Source organism: Dermacentor silvarum, unplaced genomic scaffold (assembly GCF_013339745.2).
Source record: "Dermacentor silvarum isolate Dsil-2018 unplaced genomic scaffold, BIME_Dsil_1.4 Seq1070, whole genome shotgun sequence".
Taxonomy (NCBI): domain Eukaryota; kingdom Metazoa; phylum Arthropoda; class Arachnida; order Ixodida; family Ixodidae; genus Dermacentor; species Dermacentor silvarum.
This window is the reverse complement of record NW_023605528.1, coordinates 60,090-87,091: the sequence shown is the minus strand read 5'-3', so window position 1 is coordinate 87,091 and position 27,002 is coordinate 60,090. Positions and strand designations below refer to the sequence as shown.

Genomic DNA, 27,002 nt, shown 5'->3' with positions numbered 1-27,002 from the left:
CGGATCATCCACTTACCAATATGCCTCTTTTCCTGCATGGGCACAAACGCATTTCCCGCCTGGCAAACTGGCTATCAGCGTGGCCGCCCCGCCCCAGCTGCTACTTAACCCGGCACTGTTCGCCAGTCGGGGCACGCCATCGTACGAAACAAGTCATGCAAATGCCATTTTTCCTGCAGGTTAGTTACCTTGCGAACGCAAGTTCCATCCGTTTTAATGACCTTTGTCTAATTGCGGTGTCGTGCCCCCCCTGAGTTGATTGGCAGTTGTCGCATTCGATTGTGCCAGTTGTTTTGCTCCTGCTATCTTACTTGTCACATTGTATCTCTTCTGCTTGTACTGGCAGTCGACGTAGAATTGAAACCCGGCCTTGACACCGGCTTTGTTCTATCGCTCGAATCTATCTCGAAAGCACTATCTTGTTTAAATCGTCCCAGAGCACCGTGCTAAATGAACTCGCACGAGTTCGTATTTCCTAAACTAAGATTGAAGCTTCGATCAGTGCACTTTCTACTCAAGTTGACCCCTTAGAAGGAAGAGTTGATGAAGTTCGGTCACTGAACTCACAGCGTTCTATTGGCTCAAGTGATTGCGTCGCTAATCTGGGTTGCCAATTAAAAGTTCTCGCGGGAGAATGTGACGACGCGGAAAATCGACAAAGACGTTCTAACGTGCTGTTCTCGGGAATTCCCGATGCAAACAACGAAAGCTGGGCACAATCAGAATTGAACGTAACCTCAATCTTGATAGAGAAGCTTCACATTTCCATTGCAGTGGATGATTTAGAGCGCGCACACAGACTAGGTCGTTTCCAGGAAAACAAAAATCGTCCGATCACCGTCGAATTCGCACGTTTGAAAGATAAAACCACCATTCTTCATGCAGCTTCTAAACTTGGCTCCTCTCTTGCGGTCCGAGAGGATTTCAATGCGCGCGTGCTCGCAGCCCGGAAGAAGTTATATTCGTTTAGTGTACAAACACACTCGCAACTTAAAAACCATTTTGACAAGCTCATAATAGATGACAACCAGTGTGTCTATGACGCCGAATCTGATTCAGTCATAGAACTACAATGTTAGATAGCAGAGTGCTTTCAGAGGAAAAGATTTTGGGACCATGGCCTACGCATTCTTGCATGCGTATACGGCCACAAAAGCTCTTCTTCACTTCTTGAAGGAGACTGGACTGTATGAGCGCTTCTGCCAGTAGAACTTCCTCTGCGACTGAATCTGTGAATGACGGACTCTATTATTTTTATATTCTCGCTCCTTATCTATTCTTCCCCCTTCCCTCTTCCCAAGCGTAGGGTAGCCAACCGGGCACGTCCTTGGTTAACCTCCCTACCTTTCCCTTCTCGTTTCTCTCTCTTGAGGCGAACCGTAATTCTTACCCTTTACCACCCGGCCCTACCCAGCCATACGCCGTAAAGAAGCCCTATGTTTCACACGATGAGAGTTATGTTAACTAGTGCTCGAGGCTTCATGGCAACAAAAGAAACACTGGAAATGGTAATCTTAGACGATGACACTGATGTTGTTGTAATCACAGAGTCGTGGCTCAACCCTGATATCGAGCACCACGAGCTTCTGACCGTTTGTAGGCGCGATAGGACCCGTCGTCAGGGGGTTCTTGGCATTTGGTAAACAATGGCTGGTCCCTTCTCGCGTATTTATTGAGAGTCATCACGATATCCTTTGCCTCAGCATAAAACTGACGACAAGCGCAACCATACTGAGATTCTTGTTACCGAGCTCCTGGTTGCGACATTTCATTTACACACGAACTTAAATGCACCATGTCCGATATAATCCGCTGCTTTTATTGTTCTAATCTCTTGCTATGCGGGCGATTTCAACTTTCCGGATATCGATTGGGAGAATTGCGTCGCAACAGCCCGTGCTTCCTAAAGTTTCCCAGAACTAGTTCTTATGTACAGCCTAAGCCAAGTAGTTGCCAGACCCATTCGCAGTGCTAACATTCTTTATTTAGTTCTTACTTGCAATAACGAACTAATTATGTGTTAAATTATGGTAAATGTGTTAGCCACCACAACACTTTGTTTTTTAACATAGCTATTGAGCTCCCTGCCCGCCAGTCGTCCACTAAATACATCCGCGATTACAATAAAGCAAACTTTCCCGAAATTAACAGTCAGGTTGAGTCCTTCTTTGTAGAATGTCATCAATTAGCCTCCTCGAAAATAGTTGAGCAAAACTGGTTGCTCTATAAACACAAACCTTCGTCCCTTATTGATGCCTCTGTTTTTCTTGTGCGTATTCGCGGGGAGGCTGGCAGGCCGTGGTGTTCGAGCAACCTCAGAGAACTATCTAGAAAAGAAAAGAAGCGCATTTCCAGCGAACTCAAACGACGGGACAACCCGCAAAGATAGGAAAAATGCGTTACGGTACCAGGGAATACACAAGTTTGCTGAGCCAATCTAAACGCAAATATTTATACGGGGACTTTCTGAGCATTCTCCGTGATAACCCCGCAAATTCTGGAACTAATTTTCACTAAACATACTGCAGGTCATAGTATCGCGTTCATCGACTCGGATGCTTCATCTGTCCTAAGTGATCAGCGTCGCGTCGTGATGAACTCTTATTTTTTGCTTGGTTTTCATTAATGAACCTGCTACCAATATTCTTACATTACAGTTATTCATTATTCAGAAATGCCGGCTGTTATTACCACTACTCCAGGAATCTCCAGTTTAATAAATAACCTTAAATGTTCCAGTGCGCCAGGCCCAGACGACATAACGACTAAAGCCTTAAATAGAAACCAAGTCACAATCTAGCCGCTTCTTGCAATCAATTTTCCTCAATCTATTGCCTCTTCCACTACTCCAAATGACTGGAAAATTAGCCATGTTGTACCTATACACAAATCTGGTAGCCGTTCCAATAGAGCATATATTGTATTCGTAGAGCATATATTGTATTCTAACATTGCATCTCATCTAGACAAGCACTAATATTGAAGTGAAAGCTTCATTACGCTACCTCGGGCAGCCGTCGGCCACTCAACAGTTTCCCCTTTGAGAGCTAGAGGTCAAACCAAAATAGAGCATTAAGGCGCGTTTATAGTCCATCGGCACGCGGGCGAGCGTCATCAGACGCTGGGCGCATCGGAGCGCATTGGCCGCGCGTCCGGTTACGTTGGCGGCGCCAGTACGTAGAACCATCGGTCGAACTATAGCCGCTGTTGTTCTCGCCAACGTGATATAACGTGTGCGCGCGTTTATGCTACGTAGGACTATATTTAGACCTTTACGGAGCCCTGAAAGGAGATTTTGCCGCCATTTCCCGAGTATAGTTGTGCGAAACCACACCTTGGCCACAGCTCGACAATGGGCTTAGCCAGGGCATTGAAGCTTTCGCTATCAACCAGTGTTAACCAAAGCTAAACTACAGCTTTTTAATTTACCAATCAGCAGAGATATAGACGAGGCCACTCAAGTGAAACACAACTGTTCGAATTCACCACAGACCTTCACCTCCACATTTACTCCCATTTTCAAGCCAATGCTGTCTATCTTTAGTTTGCAAAGGCGTTCGATCGTGTCGCGCATCGTCGTGTAACCGCAAAACTTGCTAGCCTTTATCATGACTCCCTCGTATTTTCCTCGATTGAATCTTTTCTCACAAATGCTCACAACAAACTGTCATCGATAACGTTAAGTCGTCAAGTAGTCCAGTCTTGTCAGGTGTGGCACATGGCTCTGTGCTTGACCCTCTTCTGCTTCTAATTTTCATAAATTACCTCCCTAAGAGCATTCTTTCGTCAATCCGGTTATTCGCTGATGACTGCGTCCTGTATCGGCGCATATCCTCCCAAGATGACCAACTCGAGGAAGACAAACAAAATCGTGAATTGGTGCTCTCTGTGGCTCAGTTTCCTAGCGTTTCTAAATTCAAGTAGATGTGTGTAAATCATAAGCGACAAATCACTAACAACCACTACTCTCTTAATTCAGCAGCTCTGAATCAATTTTACTCTTACCATTAACTCGGCGTTACAATCACTAATAAACTTACCTGGTCTGCACACATAACAAATCCTATAAACGACTGTTCTAAATCACTTGGCCCCCTCAAAATATAGATCTTTTGCCTGCTGTTCCCCGCCTACGAAACGCTAATTCGTATTAAACTTGCGTATGCCTCAGCAATTTGGAATCCTCACCTAACTAACCTTATAAACTACTTTGAAGCAGTGCAAAATCGCGCGGTAATTTTCGTGGCCTCAAATCATGACTGGAATATAAGTGGCATGAAATCATCCCTCAGTATCCCTAGTCTAACACTTCGTAGGAAGATTTCACAACTTTCCTTTTTAACATCCTGTATTATAGCTTCCCACACTTCAGAAACACTATTCTACTTCCACGCAGCCGCACATGGGTTTGCATTTCACTTTTCGTCATACCCTGAAGGAAGGACAATGCTAGTCATATGCGGCTGTATGCTGATAAAGTATGACGTTAATTAAGATAAATAAGAAATATTTGCCATGCCACAAAGGTCGCGGTGAAGGTAGTAGAATAGTAGAGGTCGCCAACCAAGCGCTACAAGCTGCTTACGTCGCCGCGCGTCTCGAGTTTTTACAGCAGACGCCAGGGAGCGACAGGGGTTTTATGGGCTCAAAGACGTGCATCGCAAGCTTTCGCCGTGCTGTAAAAGGTCGGTTATTATGGCAGTTTTTGTGGCTTCAAAAGGTTGTTTATGTATTTAATTGCTCGTAGAGGCTGTCTGCCTGCCTTGCCCACAAAATACGTAAGCCAGGTTCTAGAGAGCTGAAAAAGTTTTATTCGGCACGGGTAAACTCGACAACACTGACACAGAGGACCGATAGCCAGGGACGCAGGTGTATTTTTTTGTAAGTGTGAAACTTCTTACAGCGTTGAAATTGAACTAATTTTTCTTGACGATGGCCATGTGTGCTGGTGCTTCTTGCCTAGGAGTGCTCGTCCGCACACTCAAAAGTCGTTAAGAGACGGATTGCTATGAATTGTTTTCCTAATGCCTTGCAAAAGAGTTGCCACCACAGCATAAAATCAAGTTTTGAGAACCAGTTCGAGCATTTGGTTGCCGCTGGTTTTCCAAAAGCGCTTTTGCACGCAGTGGCAGAAACGTTGCCGCAAAATATTAAGGGGCGAGACAGAAAAAGGGCTGGCCCAGCAGCAGCTGAACGGAAAAGACTTGAAGTGATTCCCTATGTACATAGAGTTTCCAACAACGTCAAGAAAGTTGCTGCGAGGCAGGGCGTCAACGTTCTTTTTTCTGCTCCATGCAAACTTTCAGGCCTTTGCTCACGTGTTGCGCGTGGCAGAAATAGACCCCCCGCGTGTCATGATAACGGCTACATTTCTTGTGCGACACGTGGTGGTGTACGAGCTTCCGCTGGATTGTGAAAAAGTTTACATCGGTGAAACAGGCAGGTGTATTAATGAGAGGCTGCTAGAGCACCACAATTCTTGCAACACCTCTGATGGAGCAACTTTGCCTCGCCATTGTCGAGAATGCGGCTGCGTCCGGATTTTCTCCACTGTTAAAATCCTTGGTAGGGGCAAGGGCAAGACGGAGCGTGAAATTCTCGAAGCTTACCATATCAACATGCAAGGGGATAATTGCAGTAGTTCTACCCGCCGTGGTTGCTCAGTGGCTATTGTGTTGGGCTGCTGAGCACGAGGTCGCGGGATCGAATCCCGGCCACGGCGGCCGCATTTCGATGGGGGAAAAATGCGAAAACACCCGTGTACTTAGATTTAGGTGCACTTTAAAGAACCCCAGGTGGTCCAAACTTCCGGAGTCCCCCACTACGGCGTGCCTCATAATCAGATCGAGGTTTTGGCACGTAAAACCCCATAAGTTAATTTTTAATTGCATCAGTTCTACCTGTATCTCACTCATGCAAAAGGAACTTAAGTTTCCTATCGCACTGGCGTTAGCAACGTGGCTTGTTGCAATCAGCATTAGTTTGTGTGTGGGTGTCGGCTTTTGAGCTGCGCATGCTCGCCTGGTTTTGCAAGGGAGACGGGGTTCTTCAATGAAGTACAGTTGTTAGTCCAGTCGTTGTGTGTGCCACGTCTCTTCTCTGTCCTTCGTCTTTTGACTGGTTTTTACTATTGAGTATCCAGCCAGCGTTCCAGTTGCCTTAGATACGACTGCAAAATTTCGTAAAGGGAGTATATGTCACTAGCCATACCAATAAAGGCAATGTCGTCACCATAAACATAGGTACTGACACCTGGGTGAACGGGGATTCTACTCAGTAAAATATTAAATAATATTGGTGAAAGTACCGACGCCTGAGGCACACCTTTTGTTTGCTTGTGTTTACTAGAAGAAAATACGCTTCGAAAACAAAAGAATTTCCTGTCTTTTAAAAATTCATCCACCCATGGTACAATATATTCTGGAAATCCGTGGCCCTGTAACCGATTTGTTAAAATTGGATGTTCAATGCTGTCATCGGCTTTACATATATCTAAGGTAACTAACGCCGCATATTGTTTTTTCTGTGTGGCGATCTTAATACGTCTTTCAAGGTATAAATTCGCGTGCCATATTTAATAGCGAGATCTAAATCCAATTTCACAGGGACTCAACGATTGATTTACGTCAATAAACTTTATTATATGCCCGTGAAGCACTCGTTCAATAAGTTTCTCTAGGTTTGATGTCAACGCAATTGGTCTGATGTTGTCCATAGTATACCCTGCCCCTTGCGTTTCAAGTAACGGAATCATTTTGGCGATCTTCGATTCATGTGGAATCCATGCATTACTAATAGAGTAGTTTGGGAACTTCGGAAGCTCACTTGGGGCTTCTTGGAAGAAAATGTTTAACATTATATTTGCTATTCCGTCTGGGTCAGGCGCTGTAGTTGACAACCGTAACATGACCTGTGCTACTTCCGAATAGGATATCTCTTTGTTGTCCGAGAATGTAGGAGTAAAAACAGAAGTTTGAAGGCGCGTTGGGAACCGGCTCACCAATCCTTCAGCCAATAGGTCTAAGGACTCCTGCATTTCCTGTGCGGTATAGACGATTGATTCTACATTAACGCTCATTAAGAGTCCGTTTCTAGAACGAACGAAACAAAATAAAGCACGTTTGTTTTTGATTTAGATAGATAATGAAAATGTTTTTTATTGTACTCATCTTTTGTGTGTTTAACAATACGTTTGAAGGTTGCCGAAATAAATTGATAATCTTTCCAATTTTGTGGCCTCTGATTATGTAGTTTTTTCCAAGCAGCTTTTCTTCTGCGATAAACTCGTGTGCACTCCCTGTTCCACCAGGAACTAGATGAGGTACGCTTAGCTGTCTGAATTACGAATTTAGACTTTTGTCGGGACATCTGTAACACTGACCAAACTTTCAAGCCAATTTCGTCGTCGTTAGTATTAGTTAATGAGGCAATGGAAGAGTGCAAGCAGCCTTTCGTTATTTTGGAATTAACAAATATTCTGCCTTGTCTTTCAACTGATGGTAATGGGCATGCAATTTCAAAGTATACCGGGAGATGATCACTGTTTGTGCAGAAATCAATCGTAGTTCAAGATGTCACGGCAATACTTGTGCTAGAAAACGTCAAATCTAACACTGACCGAGACTGCCCACTGTTGTGCCGTGCTACGTGCCTATCATCGAGGCGACGGGAGCTCCCACCTCTTCGCGACAAATCGGGAATTCGACGCGCAGGGGGACTTCACGAAGCACCCATCTTTGCCGCGACGAATCAACTAGACGCGGGTCATTTCAAGTGGCACCATGTCTTCCCCCGTGGAAAGAAGAATTCGACGCGGGTGACGTCAGCAACCGCCTTGCCTAGTTCCTGCTGACGAGAAGCCCAAAAAGGGATTAAGGCAGGAGACGGCCCCTTGTGAGAGAGAGTCACCACCGGCCGCGCCGTCGGTCTGGTGCGCTCTTACTGCTTTTACCAGCTATCACCAGCTAATGAAAGCTACTGCCAGTTACTACCTGCTATATCTGCACATATTTGTACGTATTGTATAAAGCTTTCGTCTCCTCTTCGTCTGCTCCAAGACTCTGTCTCTCGTCGTTGACACCGGGTCGCAACACCACGGGCAAATGTGGGTCGTCTCATATTTCGGCATAAAAGATTTTTATGTATGGTGCAGTCCCATAGACGCGTCCCACATGCATCTGTTTGTAACCCTATGATACGTGATGCGAGTTGAAGTCATCAGTAAGGATGGCTTCATTTTTGCATCTAGCAAGCGCAATTTCCGATTGGTATGTACTATCTACGCCCGTAGGGAAATAAGCATTTATAATCGAAAACGAACGGTAGCCTGGTAGCTAAGGTGCACTTCCAGAATTCACATTCCGGAGAACATTAACTTGCAAGCTATTTCGCCTTGACAGATTTAGATGACAACAAAATCATTAAACCACCTCCTAGTGAAAGGCAATTTAATCGAAAAGATCGAAAATATTTCAAATTAAAATTTTTCTAAGTAGTAAGCGAGGTTTCTTGTAAGATTATGGCATCAGTGTCAAGATGGGTTGTTAAGCAATTTAAGTCTGTTGAAGCAGAAATCAAGGAACGGCAGTCCACTGTAGCACTTTTAAAAATGCTATGGTGATGATTTAATTGATCTAATAACCGTCGCAACGTACTTTCTTGGATGTCTGAATGAGAAATAAGATTACCCGTTTGGTTTTTGGTATATGGACAAGACGCTGTTACTGGAGACCCAGTTCGCTTTTGCGGCCTGGTGTCATTACCTGTTTCCATGTCATCCTGTGAGTCTGACGGACGCGAAGAACAAGGACCGGATCCAACAAGCCTTGGGTCCGATCTGGTATTCGGCACTAGGATTGAACTGGCTAACTGGTCCTCAGCACAAGCAAGCGATTTGGTGATTGGTGCTGCAGATGTTTGCAACAGCTGTGTCATCTGAGCAGTAAACACTTGTGAAATACATTCTGTAACACTTTTGAGAATATATTGACAATATGTTGACAATATGTTGCAATATGTTGCCTTTGTCATTGCTTTTTCTACTGCGGACTTAATGAGTTTAGACAAGTTATCTCCAATTAAAAGTCGATTGCCTCGCAGTGACGCCAGCGTATCCAAAGGCTCTTTCCTTGCCGCGAACACCGTCGCCTGTCAGTTATCTCGAGTACCTGTATTTCATTAGCTTTTGCCGAGCAGTTTCCATAGTCAGCCGCATAGCTTCCTCCACACAGGCAGCACGTTTCGGTTTCAGTTGTGCACTCATTAGTGGAATGATCCTCACCACAGTCGCGACTGCGTGCATTTTATTTGCAGCCTCCTGCACTATGACCAAAGCACCAACAGTTCCCACACTGAAGTGGACCGGAAGCGAGAGGTTCCACTCGAAAAATAAGTGGCCACACTTTTAGTTCAGATGGGCAGTACACGCCAGCAAACGTAGGAATAACCGATTCAGTGGCAACTTTTTCCCACGTTTACGAGTGGTTACATCGGTATACGGTTATGACACTAGCATCAGAAAATTTCTCCAGAGTCTAAGTTGTGCTCAATCGAGAGTCTACGCCCCGGAAAATGCCTTTAGTGCAGGCTAGATGGGGATGAATAAACGTACTCACTGGAACAGATGCAAAAGTGCTACACTTTAGAAGGCCTGCAACACATGTCGGATCTGATGACCTACAAACTATCCTACCTCTTCTAAATTGTCGGACATCGCTTTTATTTGGAAGTGACGCGTCATGGCTTGGAGCTCGGCCTGGACAGCCAGTGGGTTGTTCAGCCGGATGAATCCACCACTCAAGGGCACCAGCGCGACAGGGATGCTGCTAACACAACGCTGCGGAAGAAAGATTCCAAAGGCAAACCATCAGGAGAAAGGCAGGCTGGCCAACCTTGCCAAGGGGAGTTTTTAGGCATCAGCGCTGCTTCAATCACTAGATAACTCCTGTAAAAATAATATGATTAAGGTATGTCACCACCTTTCAAAAGGCACTTTTTAAGAAAAATATACATTTTCTCTTTATTAGATTTCGAGAATTCCCAAACATTCAAAAATGTTCTGCAGAAAGAATTATGTTCTTATTTAGTTCAAAAGTTATAGCCAACTTACTGACAGCTGGCGAACGGTTCTGAAACCGAAACGAATGTGGTGTGGTAACAGAAACTGATAACTCAGCGAAAATGAACGGCGTATATTGAGATTTTTTTGTTATGTTTTAGATTGATACGTAAAATATTATTCAAAGACAATTTGTAAGGCTTCCTTTTTTTAAACATTGCCCAAATTTCCGTAAGGGGGATGCCTGACGCTACAAGCGTTAAAAGTGCGTCTCTGTTGTTCACGTTGCGTGCGCTTTATGCTGCCGCTGTGAATGCTACCGGGATCGTCGTTTTTATAGCTATTATTTTTAGTAGCAACAGTAATAACATAGGCTGAACGTTTTTACAGGAGGGCATGGCCAAGTTCAAGGTAAAAATGCGATTGAAACAAAAGCTTCAATCAAAACTTTCGAAAAAAAAAGAACATTCGAACAAAGATTCAAACGAAAGTGAAGCCGGTTTATGCTAACCTTTGTACGGATTTAAAGAAGTGCCTGCACGGAAAATCCCAAAATGTAACGAGAGTTTCAACGGTATGATGGCAACGGGTGCCAAAGACGTCCGCGTGAGCCTGCCCTTTATTATGTGGCCTGCCCATCCTCCTTTTTGGTTTATATGATGCTGTGTGCCACTTCAAAGATAGCAACAGAAGTACAACAGATATTTTGAGGCAAGCAGGCATTGAACCTGGCCATCACACGCTCGTAGCATGTTGCACCAGTGACCAGTACCGTGTAAAGAAGGCCCAGCGTCAATCAACGGGTGAGGCAAAATATCTCCGCAAGAAAATGTAGGCTGCAACAAAAGCCAAAACAGAGCTCGTGGCAGCTAATAAGGGCCCTAGCTATGAACCTAGTGGATTTTAACTTATTAGGGCGTGATGATCTTGTTTGTGCAAGGATTGGAAAACTTTAATCTTGTTTTTCTCAAAACTTGATTTCTTGCACTTTCCTGTTGCGCAAACAGTTGTAACTTCAAAATCAATGAATAGTTTTCAACGAAACTTTGCACGCTCGTTCCTTTAATACTAGACTGTGCAATGAACTAGGATTAATGAAAACGAATGATAAGTTTTGATGTTCTCAAGTTTTATTCCAAGCAATGCAGACAAAAGACACATTTTTTTTGGTATTTTTACTATATCTTGATTCCCAATCATCGGATGGCAAAGATCCTAGTTCGTTGCACAGTCTGGTTAGTTGGCTACCTTTGTGCCAAAAAGTTTACGATTCCTGCACTCCATTCGCTAGTTATGAATGTTCACGTAACAGCCAAGTTTGGGCAATGTTTTGTCAATAACAAATGCCAGTATAATTTTTCACTCTTTCTTGCTTTTGAATATCATTTAAAATGGTCCTTTATAAGGTCAATGTGAAATAAAAATTGAATGGCCAAAACTAAAACTTTTTTTGAAAAAGGTGGTGACATACCTTAAGATAAGTAGGTCAGATCCACCCAAAACTCACCCAAACCACCGCAGCTTGTCAGGAGACAGGAGCGTTCGATGGAGGCCTCTGCAAGCTTGAAAGGTGGTCAGCGAGCGCTTCTTCTTCTCCCTTACCAGGCAATTGAGCATTATCTTTGACTTCTGCATATTCACACACTCCATGAGATCGTCTCCCACTATAAACAGGAACACAGGCGCTTCCCGCCTTTACACCCAAATCTATGTAGAGCTCAATCGATCACGCTTAGGATGTTTCAGACGCGGTCATATCCCTTGCGAGGTTTCCTAAGGAAGATTCACACAGAAATTGACCCACAGTGCCCGGATTGTGGGGAGGAGTTTAGCGGTCTCCCATATGCTCTGGCAGTGTCCTGCGTTACGGTATACGTCACTCACCAGCGAACAGGACTGGGACGAGGCCATCTCTAGTACGGAACTCAAGCTCCAGTCCATGGCCGTCCAGAGGGCCCGTGAACGAGAGGAGAGGCTTGGCCTCCCGATTCCGACATGGGAGCAGCCAGCGGCGAGCCGGGGGCACCAACGGGTCTCCGCAGGCTAGTCCCTCAGGACCTCAATAAATGTTCATTGTCTGTCTGTCTGTCTGCATATTCATCTTCAACCCCACTCTTACATTTTCTGGGTTAAGGTCCTCAATCATTTGCTTTAATTCATCTCCAAGGTTGCTGTTACGCGTACAGCGTAAAAAATATTAAAGCGGGGCTTTATATGTCTAGGCGAAATCGCATATGGCTAGGCGAAATCACCTGTCTACTAAAAACTATCATCATCAGCATTGGCTCTAGCGTCGTCGTCTTCTTCCACAGCTGGCTCGATGGCGCCCAACCTCCTTGTTGGCGCCCCTCGGGTTGCGCTCGTGCTCATGCTTAGCACGCGCTCGTGCCGCTGCTCCCGCGTCCGTCGTCGTCATCTTCTTCTACAGCTGTCTGTGTTGCCGCTCATCAATCCAGCGTAGAATTTTACTTATGTCCGGTCGCCGTAACGGGGAGGCCGCGTTTACGTGGTATGAGCCATTGCTTAAGCGGCTATGATCCCTTCTTTGTCTTACCGTAACAGACATGTTTAATTTTGAATCAATTTAATTACGAAGAATCGCAAGCGGAAATGGCGGACGAATGCTGCTAACCACGCCTACGAGCAAACTCGAGACATCGAACGCAAGCGACAACGGCGCACTGCGGGCGGCGGACTGCGCAAGTGGCGTCGTTCTCTCCGTCGCAGCCGAACGTACATGTAACCTCATAATTAAAAATTACTTTAATGAACCCTCGGGATTAACCTGCACCGATCTACACCAGGGCCGCTAGCTTTAGCTTTGCTGGTTAGCCATCTTCACTGAATGTAAGGGCCGACGATTTTTAAAACTTTTTTTTTTAAATTTTCACATCATTGTAGATAGCTTTGGGTGCAGGCGCCTGCGCCAGTAGCGCCAGATGGCGAATGCAAACGTGCACGCGCTTACGAATTACTGGAGACTGCACACCAGGTACAGCTGACGTAGACACATGAGGTCAGCAGGCAGTTGCTTAGTGTCATCTGCCCGAGGAAGCAGGCACTTCACCAATGCACTTCACCGAAACACCTGTCGCTTTACGAACTCAGCCCCAACTGAGCACACATAAATACAGAGCCTATACCGCTAAAAGTTTTTTGGGAAAGGGGGGGGGGGTAAGTTAACATTAAAATTAAATTATGGGGTGTTACGTGAAGTTGCCAATAAATTCAAAGCACATTCAACGCACGTGAAACTAACGAGTGTAATGGGTTGAATAATATTCTAGTATGGTGCTGGGGAATGACAATTAACACTGATAGAAGCGTATTACTTAGAATGGCGTGTAAGAAATCAGTGCTGCTTTATAGATATTACTTAGATTCATCACCTTTTCTTAGAGAAAGGAGCTACAAATATGCAGAGAAAGCTGCTACATTAATACTCAACAAATTTTCAACATCTCATTCCCGCAGCTCAATATAGAAAATTAAGGATATAAAATCGTTCAAGCTTAGAAAAACAGAAGATTGGCTTAAAATCCTCAAGCTACTTCACACTCATTCAATTTATCGCTCGAGGCATCTTCGTATCGTCCAGACCCACTCGTCACATTCTGTAGAGAAGTGACGAGTGGGACTTGTTGCTAGGACTTGAAGACGCTCCCGTTGGCTCAATGAAAGCTTGGGTCAAGCACCAGGCCACTTCGGATTGCTAGAGAAGGGAATGCTGTGCGGCACTAGCATATAAAAAACGACAAGCGAGGTGCACCAAAAGTAGAAAGCAATTGTCATTATTACCCAGTGGTGTGGTTATTGCATTAATTGCATTATTTCTTAGTGCAAATATTTTCCAAGCGTGTGCGATCACCGAGATCCCTGGCATTGTTCGCGATCCCAGTTTCTTGAAATCTATCGGGAGGAGTGATAGCCAGCCTGCTATCTTGAATGGAACGCCATCTGCTTTTTCGTAGTAGGGTGTTTCTTCTTCTGATGTAGTAACACGAAGTAACAAAGTCAAAACAAGATGCGCGTTTTGCGAGACACCTTGAACATGGCGAATCAGTTGTGCGGAAGCCCGTATGGTGGAGGACGGTCCTTGAAAGGGTAAATTTTCATTGACCCGACTGTAGCACGAAGCTCGAAGGAATCTCATAGGCGATTCTCAGAAGAAAAAAAATTGAGGACGCTTAAGCTTCGCCTTTAAGAGTGGAACGCGATAGCATTCAAGTATCCCTGACTGCTTCTCACGCATCCCGGTAACTGCAGCTTATGTAACCCTAATATTTATCGCGAAACTCTCGACGGCGAAGGATATATGCACGAAGGCAAGCTTTCTGGTAGAAACGCGGTTTCTTGCGTGGGCCCATCTTCGGTTATTGTTTTGCACTTTTAATATTTCAGTACGAGAAGATTTAACATAAAAGGCATGCGCTGTCGGCATTCTGTTTTATGACATTTGTTTGTGGGCTGTCATTCTCAAAATTCTGAGGAGTAACTCTGTAAAGAATGTACGACAAAGTATGAGAAACTTTAGTGATAGAAAAACTTTAGTGCCGTATAGAATATATACTCGAATTTTCGCTCACGGGACGCCAACGCCGGCTACAGCACCGACGCCGACACTTAATTTCCTGTGATGCAGGACTCTTAACGCTGTCGCGTTAATACGGCAAAACAGAAATCTAGAGCTAAAATCTATGCTGTAACACAAAGGGCAGTGCCTTGTTATTTGGAGCCCGAACTGGTTGCCTAAGGTCATAACTGCACTGGAGGAATTATTCGCACCAGCCTGAGGATATGTGTCTCCCGCATGATAATTCCCGAGATTACTCAGCATATTGTAATATTGTAAATTGTAATAATAAGCTATTCATTCTGCAGGAAGCGTAAGGAGCATTCAACTTCCCGGAGTACTGGGATTCGAAGTGCGTGAGAGCATTAACTCATCAGCGGTCGAGATAAGCAAGGTACATTTACATTATTGCTAGGAAAAACAGCGAAGACATCGATAGTGGTGGGGCCGTTGCCGGCGTAGGCAAACGTAGAATATATAAATATCAGTTTTGATGAAGGGAGAGACGATCAAATTCAGATAGACCAAATCTAAGGCTGCAATAGATGCAACAAAAGCTAATTAACTTGAGAATGCTGCATGACTGTTTGTGCATCTCCGTTTCACAGGGTACGCCTGTAGAAGTTATCATTATGAGCGCGAATCTTTTACCTTTGAGACCGCACCGGCGCACTCTTTGCTCTTGCGATCTCAAAGTTATACCATTGCGACATGAGAGGCCCCGGCGGGTTGTCACGTTGTCAATTATTTTCCCATTTTCAGTTCCTGCACTGTTGGCCACTACTGCCACCATGGGGTGCAAGGGCTCACTTCTCATTTTTGGTTTTCGCCATCCTGCTGGGACTCCTCAATATATTCAGCGTATTCATTCTATCTATAACATTTAATTTCGATCTGTTGATGAGTCAATATTTCAACATTATGTTTTTCTAAAACGGAGGGAACCGGTGCTTGTAAAATATAACCCATTTTTTTCCCGATTGGTAGGTCCTTCACGTAACTACTTTCAAGGTGACGAAATTAATTTCGGTGGGGGATGTAGGTGTTTGCAGGCCAACTTTCTGCTGAAATGCACTTCAGAATTTTATGAAATCTTCTAGCAGTTTCTCTCACAGTGTTTTCACTGGATTTAGGCATAACTCCCTGCTGTGGTTAACGGGGTTTGTTCAAAATAATAAGTTGTATGTGTACGTCTAAGATGCATCGATCACCTAATTTTATGCTAGAAGGCCACCTTTTGATTTGAATAAAATGAAATAAAAATCTAATGCAATGTTTCAATTGTCACCCGAGTGAATAATTTCCACAGAAAAAACACATATGGCATCATCGGTTGTGGTTGGTTAAGCACGCGACAATACTGCGCTATCACACTGGATATCAGAAACTTGTATATCATATTATAACAATGTGGTCATGAAATCAATGTTGTGTTAGTGCTGCAGCATAAGTCAATGAGAGATCTCAAACACATGGACGCCCTAATCGATTTTCTTCATTGTATTAAGAGAACAGGTGGTCTTCAGAAGTACTTACACAGGAGGTATTAGGTCTTCAGGAGTAGCTATTAGTCATGCAAAACTATCGGTAAATTGACTATCGATAGTGTCCATAGTTTTTTTGGAACCATCGATACTCTAAAAAGGCTATCGATACTATTATCAATAGTATTATCGATAGTGGGATTGATAGTATTACCATCGATAGTACCATGCGTAGTATTACTACCGATCATACCACCGATTCAGTCGAGCAAGCAACGTCCTTGTACGCGCGCATGTAAATTCGTGAGCAGACTTGATTAAAGCGCAGAAGTGTTGTGCTGCGGAACAAATCATAGTGCGCAACTGCTGTGTCAAGAGCAACGTGCTCGTTCCTTGCTTTTATGTCTATGCAGCTTCCATTGAGTTCAAGCACTGACCTTGAAACCCAGCAAGCATATGTGCTGAAGTAATAATTCCACTCGAATTCAGCTCAGAAGCAGGCGCGCCAAACTGTGCGTCTCGGGCCGCTGCTGCCAGCACAACAAGGGTACATCTTCAGAGCTCGATGACGGGTAGACTGCGATAACGAAGAGTCCTGTCATAGTTACCACCACCACCATATGCCACGCACTTAAGGAACCAAGTTCGCGCGGTTTATTTTATACTATCGATAGTACTATTGAAAGTACAATCGATAGTACTATATCGATAGCGCTATCGATTGTTTTTTTACCATTGATAGTTCGATAGGGAATCAACTATCGACAGTATGGACTATCGGTAGTAAATACTATCGGTAGTTCTGCATCACTAGTAGATTCGTTCTTGCCCATTCGTTTGTATACGCGGAAAAGTAATGTGTTAAATCCTGAATGACTTGCAATGTAATTTTCTCTTAGCTGTTGTCTTTTACGGTAATGCGTATTACATATCAGGGGCCAGCGCTCGCGGTGGCAGCTGTCACACTGTCCCTTTGTGTGCGAGCAGAACCAACGGAAGCAGCTGTAGGGTGAGCGTTTTCCGCAGCTGCGACCGAGGCGGCAGCAACACTGGGACGGCTGCGGTCGCTCGATTTAGTCTTGGCCGGCCGTATAGAAACAGGCTGGACTGGCCTATTTTCTCTCACTCAGTGCTGCTCGCCTTATCGTTGCGCTGCATACGTGGTCCAAGTGCGGTGCATGGGAGCCACTCTACCGTGAGCGTCGGTGGTATAGTGGTTAGCATAGCTGCCTTCCAAGCAGTTGACCTGGGTTCGATTCCCGGCCGACGCATTGTTTTTATTTTTTTTAATTTACGTATATAGTTTACAATCATTGCGTGCTGCCGTACACTGTAGTGTGGACTCCAGAATAATCTGGACAACCTGCGGTTCTTTAACGTGCACCTAAATTTAAGTACACACGTGCTTTTGCATTTCGCCTCCATCGAAATCCGGCCGCCGTTGCTTATCACCTTAATATTGAATGTCTTTATAAATATATCAGTGACATGAGATGAGGAACGGGGAAAACACCAGAATATTTGACAAAATAGTCGCAGGTGCTATTTATATTTTACGTGCATGCGAGTATGCTGCAGAGGTGATGTGATTCCGGATTTTCTACTGGCCTTTTTCTTTATTTCCCACGCTTGCCAGTGGCATTTGACACGTGTATGCTCTCGATGTCTAGCTTTTTTTTTTTTTTTGAAGGGGGGTCTGCGCTATATCAGCAGGAATGCTTCTGTTGTCCTTTGAAAAATCTGACGTGTGTGATCGACGTCCATTTCTGTTACCCCTCCCTCATAGAAGAACCAAGAACAGAACACTTGACTATTCCCTCTCTTTCAGAACTGTGCACGAACCCCATTTTTTTCGTCTTTTTTTGAGCGCTTAAACTTCCTTCCCCTTACTTTAGGCACCAGCTTAATCTACTCTTCCAACAGAAAAGAACTGTAAACAATTAAGGAGACGGGTGTGAGCTAAGCGTACAAAAATCAATGATAAACTCGGCGGTAATGCAGTTCCACTAAACGTGAAAGCTGGAGAAATGCGGAGCAGTGATTCGCCGGTGTTTCCCTTATGTAGTCCTTCTGTTTATCTTGTTTTATCCTTTGTTTATCTTGTGTTTAGCAATCCATCATCCGTTATGACAGTTGTGTTTAGGCACAAGTGGTGGGCAAGTGTCACGCACATGGAGCCAAACAACCATGCACATGGAGACAAAGCTTTGAGGCGATTTGAATGACAACTGTTAATCAATGCGCTTAATGCTTGATTATTTCTGTCTTTTAATTATTCTGAATAACGTTAGTTTATTTTGAACCGGTTTTGATCAATGCTGCACTTGTTTTGACCTTGTTTCGAGCACTTGTTTTTGAGCGTGATCACGCGACTGACGCCGACAGCCCGGGCGCCTGAAGTTCTCCGCACTTAAAACACTAAGGAAAGCGGTTCCTGCACTGGCGAAGTTAAGCCCCCTCGGGAATCATGTCCCTTAGATAATTCATACGTGGTATTCAATTGCATCTCAAGAGTAAGCCTACTGAGGTAAAAACAATCTATAGAAATGCAACGGAATTCGCGTAACGAGTTTTGTAAGCGTTGGCTGCGGCGATATTCCTTGATCGACCGCTGCTTCTCACTTCAAGCCTCCGTATTCCTGGTAACTTCTTTTTTGTGTATGACAAAGACAGGACATATAAAGGACACAGATCCCAGGTGTACCTGTATGTGTCCTTTGTTTTTGAACGCTATTGCATTCTTATTGCATCCATTATGACGCTGCATTAATGCGGCTGATTTCAGTCGCTTTGAAATCCAGAACGCTGCTTGAGTGACACAATTGCCCGCACCTAATTGTGAATTGTCTAATGTCGCCGCTCCTAGCACCAGTCTAAGCCTCCCTGCTAGTCTTTCTTTTTTCTTTGCAGCTCTACAGAGTTGATATAGCTGTGGCAGTGACTGAACGCAAGTCGGTGGAAGTCACGCTATGCTAGACTAGTCAGCAAAAATACGAATTGAAGCGTCCAGTGTGTCCGTGGTGCTGAATATACAACAATAAGGAGATAAAGAGCTGAAGTAAACGCAACAAAATGCAAGCAGAACGAATACGCATTTATTAGGTGCTAGTGTTTAGCAGCTTAATATATTTTTTCCCTAGTTGCTTCGTCACCCTCGCAGAGCAGGTTCTCGAAGAAAACGCGCATAGCTAGGACAGACCAGTTCTGTAAACGCCTATTATGCTTTACTTTTCTCTTACTTTTTTTCTGCTAATACGCTAAGTGAGCGCTAAAGCAAGAGACACACGCTCATTGGCAAAAAAAAAAATCACAATAAATTAACAAGTAAAGAAAGAACCACAAATATACAATTGTGAATTCTATAGAGCAGGTATAATTACTGAATCACTGCAGTGATGGCAAAAAGAGAGCGATGTCAGTGCAGTGATGACTTATCTGGTAGCGCGCAGCGCAAAAGCAAGCGACCTGGAGCGATGCGCCAGACCCCAAATGCACGCTAGACGCTCCACGACAAAATGTGCGGCTCGCCAGGCTCGCCGCAGCCGCCGCGCTACCTAGCGGAAGTAGAATCACTTTATTGCGCTACGCTTGAGCGCACCCTCCACGATGAGGCGCAACGTCCCCAGGGGTCAGCCGTGAAAGCGAGAGAAAGAGGGAGAAGAGTGCCCGACACGCGCTGTCGCTTGGCAACCGCGTGGCACGCGCTGCCAGACGCCCCGCAATCAACACCGGACGGCCTGCTTTCTCACTAGCTGGGTCACGACAAGCAGCTATGGCCGTGGATTGGGATTTGTTGCGAAGCCCCGACGAAGAGGACCAGAAGGACGCCTACGAACATATTGCAGGCAAGCCGGACTTCTCTTTGCCCCTGCTCAGATAATTTTGGGGCAGCAAGAAAGAGAGGTCCACGCCCTGCGTCGTGTCTAAGTTGCGCTAAGCAGGCGCGGCTCTGTTTGCATGCCAATTCAATTCTAGCAATGCCAAACGTAAGGTTATGTCGCTTATAACAACTGTGATTACACCAGTGTCCCCCGCCGCGGAATATCCTTGACTATGCCGTTGCATTGCTGGGGTCGAAGTTGAGGGTTTTGATCCCGAGCGCGACATCCGTGTTCATGAGGCCCAAAATGCAAAAAAAAAAAACGCGGTTTGCTTAGAATAAACCCCATTTGATCATAATTAATCGCAGTCCCGTACAGCGGCATGCCTCAACATCAATCGTGGTTTTGGCTCGCAAAACCTCACAACTTGTTTAAACTTATTTATTTATTTTACAGCTATATCAAGTTTCACAATAAACCTGGTTAATATAAATCGCCGTAACGATGCTCTCGTGATACTATACAGATACAAAGATGTCATACTTATTTTATCTCCAGAAAGCTGGTTGGCTGACCAGTTGGTCATAAACTGAAATCGCACAGTAGGAAGCAATGCAGATGTGCACCTGCGGCATCTAGAACGATAACGAAAGGCCACTACATGCGCGGCTTGTCGTGCTATATTGTGCGGTCTCGGCCAGTGTTGTCACGGGTAATAAAAGAACAGGCATGTACATTTACTTGAAAAACCAATGAAAATAGGTAAATAATTTACACTGGGTAAAGAATTATTCTTAAATGAAGTTTTTGCCAGCACGTATCGGGTGCTTCTTCTTTTGTTCAATGTGCCATCTGGGAAAACAACACAAAACAATGGCCTCTAATGTTCTTGGCTGGATACGTGGTCCAACCTTCGCACCACTATTGGAAGGGCCTTAGATGACATTTGGTACCAGAAATCCCATTTTTTCAGTGTGTTGTAGACTACTTTTAGGCCAAAAAATGAAAACTATAAAGGCAAATATCTGTTCTTGCTCGTGCGCAGCAAACGTTGATCTATTTTTAGTTATTTATTGAGAGTGTTGTAGAGAGAGACAAAATAAACGGGAAAGGCAGGGAGGTTAACCAGATGGGAAGATCCGGTTTGCTACCCTACGCTGGGGAGAGAGGGGAGGGGGAGGTAAAGTGACAGGAAAGTAGAGGTAGAGAAAAAAAGGAGCACAGATACACAATCACATTCGGTCACAGGTGGCACAGCACAGTTGCACTTGCATCACTATAAACACATCTGTCCGGGCTACAGCCGCTTGTCCAAGTCTGTTGCCCTTAAAAACTGCAGCAGTGCCCTCTTCGCCCAAAGTGTTATAGATTTTGTAGAATGTAGTAAGAAAAGTAGAATAAGTTTAAAAGGTACATTTGCTAGCATATTTTTTCTGGAATACGTAAAAAAATAATAGGTGCAGAAGCTTCATCCCTAACTTTCAAACATTCCTAAAAAAAGGTCAGTAAATCTGTCGGTAAATGTGCAGAAGGGGCAAAATTGGTCTTGGCGTACGCGCAGACATTGACACTACAACAGATTCCAGTTCGTCAGATGCCATCGAAACTCAGAAGAGTTGTGGCTTTTCATAATCTTCCCGAGTATCCTTCTTCACTTAGACGCAGAGAGGCTATTTAAACTAGATATTCTATGCTATTGCAGTATATTTTTCTTTGTATAACCGGACAAGTTGCTTCCTTACACTGGCAGCATAGTTCCTCCTAGATAGGCGCAGGTATGACTCAGCCCTTTGGGATGATGCAATAGTTTACGGTGAATGAGAAGAGGGGGAATTGCGCGCAATTTTTGTTAAGTGCAGCCATATATGAAGCCAACAGGTAAAGAAAGCGTAGAGGAACTCAGCTGCGGTTTTTAATTGCAATATTCATATTATAAACTAAAGGGAAATGAAAGTACACGCCGAAAAAAGTTGCCTCTGGTAGGATCTTAACCCGCAATTTCCGCATTATACGTGTGTTGCACTGTATACCAATGGCGCGACGTCGGCGGCTGTTCCCACGTCTACATTCTTGGCGGTTTGTGTAGGTGTACAGCATTATTGCGAGACATTTTTCACCAACTTTAGGTGCATTGAATTATCTATCTATCTATCTATCTATCTATCTATCTATCTATCTATCTATCTATCTATCTATCTATCTATCTATCTATCTATCTATCTATCTATCTATCTATCTATCTATCTACGCCGTGATACCTACTAACTTGAGCAGCTGGGTGTATGTTCGCGTTCGCGATGCCGTCGTGGTCGTTGCATCGTTATCATCCCAGCTCTGTCATCAGACACACGCTTCTGATTCTTGCCTACCACCTGTGCTCCATAGCCAGGTGGCGCGAGTACGAAGATCCGGGCACTTCGGCAGGGAACACCGAATGGCTGCCTGCCTACGTTGGAACGGCGATTAAGAAGCAAGTTTTCGAAGAGCGTAGGTTTCAGAATGCCGACAGCATCGTGCCGCTTCCTCCTTCCTACCGTCGCACATCAGACTTTCACAGCCTTTTTGTTGTTATGAGGCCGATTAATCAAGCATCGAGGCCTGGGGATGTATTCTGTTAGAGTCGACCTAGTGGACATGTATGTGCAGTGTCGACCACATAAGGTGAACACCTCATTAGTATTCAAGCCGGTAAAACTACAGCGTTTATTCTACTTCACCAGTGAAATGTTCATTATACGATGTGTAATCATGCTGTCGATAAACGCAATAATGATTTTTCGAATTATCTACTGAACATCAGCTTCTATGATGTCTTGAATACTAATGAGGTGTTCACCTTAGATGTGGTCGACCCTGTACATTTCGTCTGCTTTCGAAGTTCAGATTGGTTGGGGTGCGCTTTAGCAGGAGCCACGCGTCACAGCAAGTAAGCACTCGAGCAGCAGACGAAATGGACATGTCCACTAGTTGGATTCTTACCGAATACCTCCCCTGTTCTCTCCTGCTTCACATGTAGTCCGAGTACGACAACGCTGCGCTGAACTTCACCATGGCAGCGTCACGCAGCGATTCGGATCGACGACCTTGTGGACGCCAACCTGGGGCCCTATAACGTAAAATGATTCCAAACTGTTTTGATTCCAAACTCCTGACGTCAAATTTACGTAACCACCGACGCAAGCATCGGGCGGTGACCGGCAGCGTTGTCTGAACAACCCAATCAAACACCCTCCTCGTTTATAGGAGGTCACCTTTGTTCGCTTTCAAAACCAATAACTCACTCAAGTCTACACTCAGCGGTTTTTCTTATCTGATTGGCTGACAAGAGGCGAGGAGCACGCTCTAGTGGAGAGGGTTTTCGATGGGACCGAGCAAGCACAGTGAAAATAGATAACCGCATGAAGAGGGTGGTGCCGGCTTCTCCGATTGGTCCGCTTCGCCTTACTTAGCTTGCGGTGGCTAGTCGAAAACCACGTATGCTACCTAATACCATCAAACCTGCAAAATTCGAGACCCTCACGATGCAGGGAATAGTATCGCTGGCCACCTTTAATGCGTGACCAGTTACAGTTAGCGTTTTCAATTTAACGCCTACGAGCTTAGCTGCGGTAATAGTTGTTTTTATCTTCGAGGTTTCCGCCTAACTTGTGCTTTCCGTTGCTTTGATGGTGCTGAAATTCCGCAGAAAGCCAATTCTTGATGGTGCAAGTCTAACACTTCGTACTTATTTGCCTTGTTTGCTATAAAAACGAATTAGAATTTCTCTTCGTCTGCTGTGCTCGCAATATGCACATCGTATCCCTAAGCGAGTAAACCATACCGACCTCACACCATGCTTTACTGTACTGACGCTTTACATTACTGCTGACTAAGGAAGCGTGGAAACTAAGGAGGGGTGGCGTGGAGCAGAGGCAGAATACCTGGCTTCAAATCTGAAGGTCGTAAGTTCGAATCCTACTCCAGTCCACCACATTTTCAGGAATGGAGTGGTGCCTGACACCAGCAAGAAAAAAAAATATCGCCGACAGCTAGTGGGGCTATACTAGTTCAGGTGCAACGAAACTAGGAAGGCCCACTAAACTTCATTAAAGTCACTCCCTCACCAGAACAGGAATTGGCCTCCCTGGTGCAGTATTCGGCCACTACCTCCCTCATGACTCCGACAATTAACCCATGGCCCTCAGTTCCCAGTGGCTGCGGAGCACCTGACCAAGGCGGCGGTCAGACCTGCTACGCGGCAGAGGGTGCTAAGAATCTCTGGGTCAAGACAGGCCGCCAATGGAAACTGAAGTAACGTTCAACACCGCCCCTCTCGAGTGAGAGCTTAGCGGACTAGGGATTTGAAGAATTATCAGGCATTTCCTGGGATATATGGCCTTAGTGAGGTTAGAAGAACTGGTGAGGCTTACACAGTACTGACTAACGCCCACGTCCTCTGCTACAGAGGTCTTCCAGATAAAAAATAATCCGGGGTAGGATTTCTAGTGTATAACAACATAGCCGGCAACATTGATGAATTCTACAGCATTAATGAGAGGGTACCAGTCGTCGTAATAAAGCTGAATAGGAGGTACGAAATGAAGGTAGTACAAGCCTATGCCCCAACCTCTAGTCACGAGGATGAAGAAATAGAACAGTTTTATGAAGATGTTGAACCAGCAATGAGAAAGGTCCAAACTCAGTATACTTTAGTCATGGGCGACTTCAATGCAAAAGTAGGGAAAATGCAGGTTGGTGAGCAAGCAATTGGCAACTACGGTATCGATTCTAGGAATGCAAGAGGAGAGATGTTAGTAGAATTCGCGGAAAGGAATAGGCTTCGAATAAAGAATACCTTCTTCAGGAAGCGCAGCAGCAGGAAGTGGAACTGGAAAAGCCCTAATGGAGAATAAGGAATGAAATAGATTTCATATTCTCTGCCGATCCAAGCATACTGCAGGATGTAGAAGTAAGGTTAAGTGCAGTGACCATAGGTTAGTGAGGTCTAGGATTTCTCTCAATTTGAAGAGAGAGAGATTAGTCTAGAGGAAACAGGCCAACCTAGAGGAAGTAAGGGTAAAAGCAGACCAATTCAGGCTGGTGCTTGCAAACAAATATGCAGCTTTAGAGTAGGAAGATAAAGACAACATAGAGGTAATGAATGAAACCGTACCTAGGTTGATCTCAGAAGCAGCAATTGAAGTGGGACGTAGGGCACCAAGGCAACCTTTAGGTAAGCTATCTCAAGAAACAAAGGGCCTAATAAAGAAACGACAGAAGATGAAAATGTCCAACTCAAGAGATCAGATAGAATTCGCTGAACTGTAAAAACTAATCAACAAGAAAAAGGTAAGGGATATTCGAAATTATAACGTGGGAAAGATTGAGGAAGCCGTAAAGTATGGACGCAGCATTAAATCAGTAAGAAGAAAGCTTGGCATAGGACAAGGCAAGATGTATGCACTGAAAGATAAGCATGGTAATATCAGCAATTTCCATGACATAGTAAAAGCAGCGGAAGAATTCTGTACTGACCTGTACACTGCCCAAAACAGCTAAGCTACTTTCATTCAAAATAGTGATGAACCGGATACAGAGGCTCCTTCTATAATTAGCGCTGAAGTTAGAAGGGCCTTGAAAGACATGACCAGGGGAAAAGCTGCTGGAGATGATGGAATAACAGTAGATTTAATCAAAGATGGAGGAGATATCATGCTTGAAATGCTTGTGGCCCATTATACGCAATGCTTCACAACTTCATGTGTACCAGAGAGCTGGGAGAACGCCAACATTATACTAATCCATAAGAAGGGAGACGTTAAAGAACTGAAGAATTACAAACCCATTACGTTGCTTTCAGTATTGTATGAAATATTCACCAAGATAATTTCCGACAGAATCAGGGCAACATTTGACTTCAGCCAACCAAGAGAACAGGCTGGCTTCAGGAAGGGATATTCTACGATGGATCATATCCATGTCATAAATCAGGTAATCGAGAAATCTGCGGAGTACAATCAACCTCTCTACATGGCTTTCATAGATTATGAAAAGGCATTTGATTCAGTAGAGATACCAGCAGTCATAGAGGCATTGCGTAATCAAGGAGTACAGGAGGCATACGTGAATATCTTAGCAAACATCTGCAAGGATTCCACAGCTACCTTGGTTCTCCACAAGAAAAGTAGAAAGTTACCTATCAGGAAAGAGATCAGGCAAGGAGACACAATCTCTTTAATGCTATTCACTGCATGCTTAGAAGTATTCAAGCTCTTGGACTGGGAAGGCTTAGGAGTGAGGATCAACAGCGAATATCTCAGCAACCTTCGGTTTGCAGATGACATTGTCCTATTCAGCAACAATGGAGACGAATTACAACAAATGATTGAGGACGTTAATCGAGAAAGTGTAAGAATTGCGTTGAAGATGAATATGCAGAAGACAAAGATAATGTTCAATAGCCTGGCAAGGGAACAAGAATTCAGGATCGCCAGTCAGCCTCTAGATTCTGTAAAGGAGTACGTTTATTTAGGTCAATTACTCACACCCCAATCACGAGAAAGAAATTCACAGAAGAATAAAATTGGGTTGGAGTGCATACGGCCGGCATTACCAAATCCTGACTGGGAGCTTACCAACGTCGTTGAAAAGAAAAGTGTACAATCATTGCATTCTACCGGTGCTAACATATGGGGCAGAAACTTGGAGGTTAACAAAGAAGCTCGAGAACAAGTTAAGGACCGCACAAAGAGCGATGGAACGAAAAATCTTAGGAGTGATATGGGGTTTGTTGGCGTTAGGTCCAGCTCAAAGAGCACCCGAGCAGTTCCAGTCAAACGCCAGCGCGAGGCAAAACCAGCGACACGGATCCGTTCGTCTTTCTCTTCCTCACTTCAGCAGCCATGCGACCACAGCGACGCTTGTGCTAACTTCGTCATTACAATGGCCCCACGAGAGAAGACTAGCCATCCTGGCGACTCACGGTGACGACACAATAGAGGGATCGTAATACGGTTTAAGCCGGCTGACGTGCACAGTCTCGCGACCACGACGCCGCAGATCGTCCGACAGCGTGAGAGATTCGACCA

The 27,002-nt window shown here is 44.6% G+C and overlaps 1 protein-coding gene and 1 non-coding gene across 2 annotated transcripts in view; both read left to right on the top strand.

Annotated features, from left to right (window-relative positions):
• The first annotated feature begins 10,453 nt into the window (after nucleotides 1-10,453).
• Nucleotides 10,454-27,002, top strand: part of LOC119434437 (uncharacterized) — a 50,415-nt gene continuing 33,866 nt past the window's right edge. The window contains exon 1 of the mRNA XM_037701591.2: nucleotides 10,454-10,468. Coding sequence (XP_037557519.1) covers nucleotides 10,454-10,468 — 15 coding nt within the window. The remainder of the gene's footprint in view (nucleotides 10,469-27,002) is intronic.
• On the top strand, nucleotides 17,314-17,385 carry Trnag-ucc (transfer RNA glycine (anticodon UCC)). The gene has a single exon. It is a non-coding gene; the product is annotated as a tRNA-Gly (tRNA).